Source organism: Salvelinus fontinalis, chromosome 3, assembly GCF_029448725.1.
Source record: "Salvelinus fontinalis isolate EN_2023a chromosome 3, ASM2944872v1, whole genome shotgun sequence".
In the NCBI taxonomy this organism is placed as follows: domain Eukaryota; kingdom Metazoa; phylum Chordata; class Actinopteri; order Salmoniformes; family Salmonidae; genus Salvelinus; species Salvelinus fontinalis.
Genome location: NC_074667.1, coordinates 70,741,769 through 70,744,222, shown reverse-complemented (window position 1 = coordinate 70,744,222; position 2,454 = coordinate 70,741,769). Strand labels below are relative to the sequence as shown.

General features: G+C 44.3%; 1 protein-coding gene across 1 annotated transcript; it reads left to right on the top strand.

Annotated features, from left to right (window-relative positions):
• The first annotated feature begins 675 nt into the window (after positions 1–675).
• On the top strand, positions 676–1,579 carry LOC129834888 (complement C1q-like protein 2). The gene is made up of 3 exons (XM_055900257.1): positions 676–947; positions 1,042–1,167; positions 1,268–1,579. The coding sequence occupies exons 1-3, from the start codon at positions 761–763 to the stop codon at positions 1,558–1,560; spliced, it is 606 nt and encodes a 201-aa protein (XP_055756232.1). The 5' UTR covers positions 676–760; the 3' UTR covers positions 1,561–1,579.
• Positions 1,580–2,454: the final 875 nt, after the last annotated feature.

Here is a 2,454-nt window from a genome sequence, read left to right as displayed (position 1 = left end):
TCGGTTTTCTCTGCATTGTATAGTACAGCCCGAACAGACAACACGGAGCAACAGCACCGAACACGTTGTCTCAGTCAGTACGACTCAAAACACATAACACAGTACATAGCAAATAAACCCCCTCTCTCTGCTCTCTGTTGTCTCTCTTCTCAGTTCATTGACGGTGCCAAACCACACCAGATCAAACCAGACCAGAGATATATTGTTATATATAATATAATATAATATATATATTAGATATATTGGAAAGAAGAAAAGAACGGTGGAGAGCGGACTGTAATTACAATGTCCTAAAAAATAAATAAAATAATGAAAGGAATGAAAGAGAGTGGTCTTCTGCTCTTTCTTATGGCTGTGTGAGTCTGTTCTTCATCCTCTGTGTTTCATGGCAAGCTATAGGTGATCATTTCCTCTGTCTGACTTCTTCTTACGGTATTATGACCGTAAAGCCTGTTTCATTGTTTGTGACTTGTTAACACTATAATAATTTTAGTTATTTTCTGTGCTGTGTACCCCCAAGGCCAAAAAGTAAAGGTCTGCCTACGCCAACACGAAACGTAGGTCAATGACTTTGTTAGATAAGTCTATCCGGTAAATAGAGAGTAAATAGAACATCCAGTAATGATATAATTCGGTAAATATTTAACTAAACATTCTAATTTAAGTGCCCTAGCACAGGTCCCTTTTTTTCACAAACCTAATTCCACACCTAAGTGGTAAGCAACTGATAAACTGAAGACGTTGGGAGTCCAGGTATAGAATGAAGGGTGCTGTAGCTTTGCTGGTGTTGCTGTGCAGCGGTCTGACTGCGGCTACGATTATAACCCCAGAAAACGAAGACAAAAACTGCCCGTCTGTCATGTGCGACACGCTGAGCAAGATTGAAGTCCTGGAGAACCGGCTTGCAGCTGCTGAGCGCCAGGTGGAGACACTGAACGCTAAAGCAGGTAGATAGTTTCTTCACTGTTTTAACATGGGCTTACTGAATTAATCAGCTGCCGAGTCCTATAGTTGTAACACGTGTCATTTTGTGTCTGACAGAAACGAAGGTGGCGTTCTCAGCTGGATTTGGGGGTACTGGATACTATGGACCTTTCAATGTTGACAAAACGCTTGTCTACGAAAAGGTCTACACCAACCTTGGCAACGCTTACAACCCGGCAACAGGTTAAGTCATCGTGCTCATATTAAACTATTATGTCTCCTTCTCCTTCTTAATTTATGATCAACATCTTCCCACATTAAATAGTGTGCTCTTTTCATCCAGGCATCTTCACAGCGCCAGTGGCAGGAGTCTATCACTTTAGCGTCTATCACCATTCAGGATCAGGTCGCCGCTCAGACTCCATGCTGTACAAGAACAAAGAACAAATCGCATTTATTTCTGCTATGAACAAGGACGGCTCCTACAACGGATCAAATGGTATCATACTGCAGCTGGAGGAGGGAGATGTGGTATATGTTGTTTTAAAGGATAATTCATGGATCTGGGACCATGTGAGCCAGCGTGGTGCCAATGGATGGTGCCACTTCAATGGCATTTTGCTGTTTGCCCAATAAACCTCAGCGGAAATATGTAGATACTGTTGCGTAATATTTTACCAGAGAAAGTCCATAGAAAACCCTTCTCAAATGGTTTTCTGCATAAATCATTCAGTTTTTTTTTTTTTGCTTCTTATGTGCTTCTAACATACTGAAAGTTTATCATTGGCAGTTGATAGTAACAGTTAAACAACATATTGACGTGCCACATTTCAACAGCTTCAATGGCATTCTGCTATTCCCTCAGTAATGTGTTTGTTTGTTCCTAAACGTTGCGGTGTCTCATTCCCATCAGCCTCTCGCAGCTCATGAGATGATCCAAGTAGGACCGAGAACAAAAAGGAAGGTCAGTCTAGGGGCTCATCAATTCAATCTGGATCTCTGACGTTAAATCCTTGACAGATAGTCTGTCCTAAATGTAGGTCTGTGTTCAATCTGACTACTTTACAGATAGTCTGATCTAAATGTAGGTCTGTAATCAATCTGGATCACTGAGGCGTTACATATTGCACAATAGAAACAGTGTGCAACACAGCACCAACCAAACCCCTCTCTGTTCTCTCTGTACCAGGCCTAGGAAAGGACCCCATGTTGTCTGTCTCCTCCCCCACAGTCCTCTACCAGGCCTAGGAAAGGCCCCATGTTGTCTGTCTCCTCCCCCACAGTCCTCTACCAGGCCTAGGATAGGCCCCATGTTGTCTGTCTCCTCCCCCACAGTCCTCTACCAGGCCTAGGAAAGGCCCCATGTTGTCTGTCCCCCCCCCCCCCCCACACAGTCCTCTACCAGGTCTAGGATAGGCCCCATGTTGTCTGTCCCCCCCCCCCCACATAGTCCTCTACCAGGTCTAGGATAGGCCCCATGTTGTCTGCCCCCCCCCCCCACACAGTCCTCTACCAGGTCTAGGATAGGCC

What these genes read in the sequence shown, in the direction of transcription:
- LOC129834888 (XM_055900257.1), top strand. Translation starts at nt 761, where the DNA reads ATGAAGGGTGCTGTAGCTTTGCTGGTGTTGCTGTGCAGCGGTCTGACT. An exon ending in GACACTGAACGCTAAAGCAG is followed by an intron (nt 948 to 1,041) that starts GTAGATAGTTTC and finishes TGTGTCTGACAG; the next exon opens with AAACGAAGGTGGCGTTCTCA. An exon ending in CGCTTACAACCCGGCAACAG is followed by an intron (nt 1,168 to 1,267) that starts GTTAAGTCATCG and finishes CTTTTCATCCAG; the next exon opens with GCATCTTCACAGCGCCAGTG.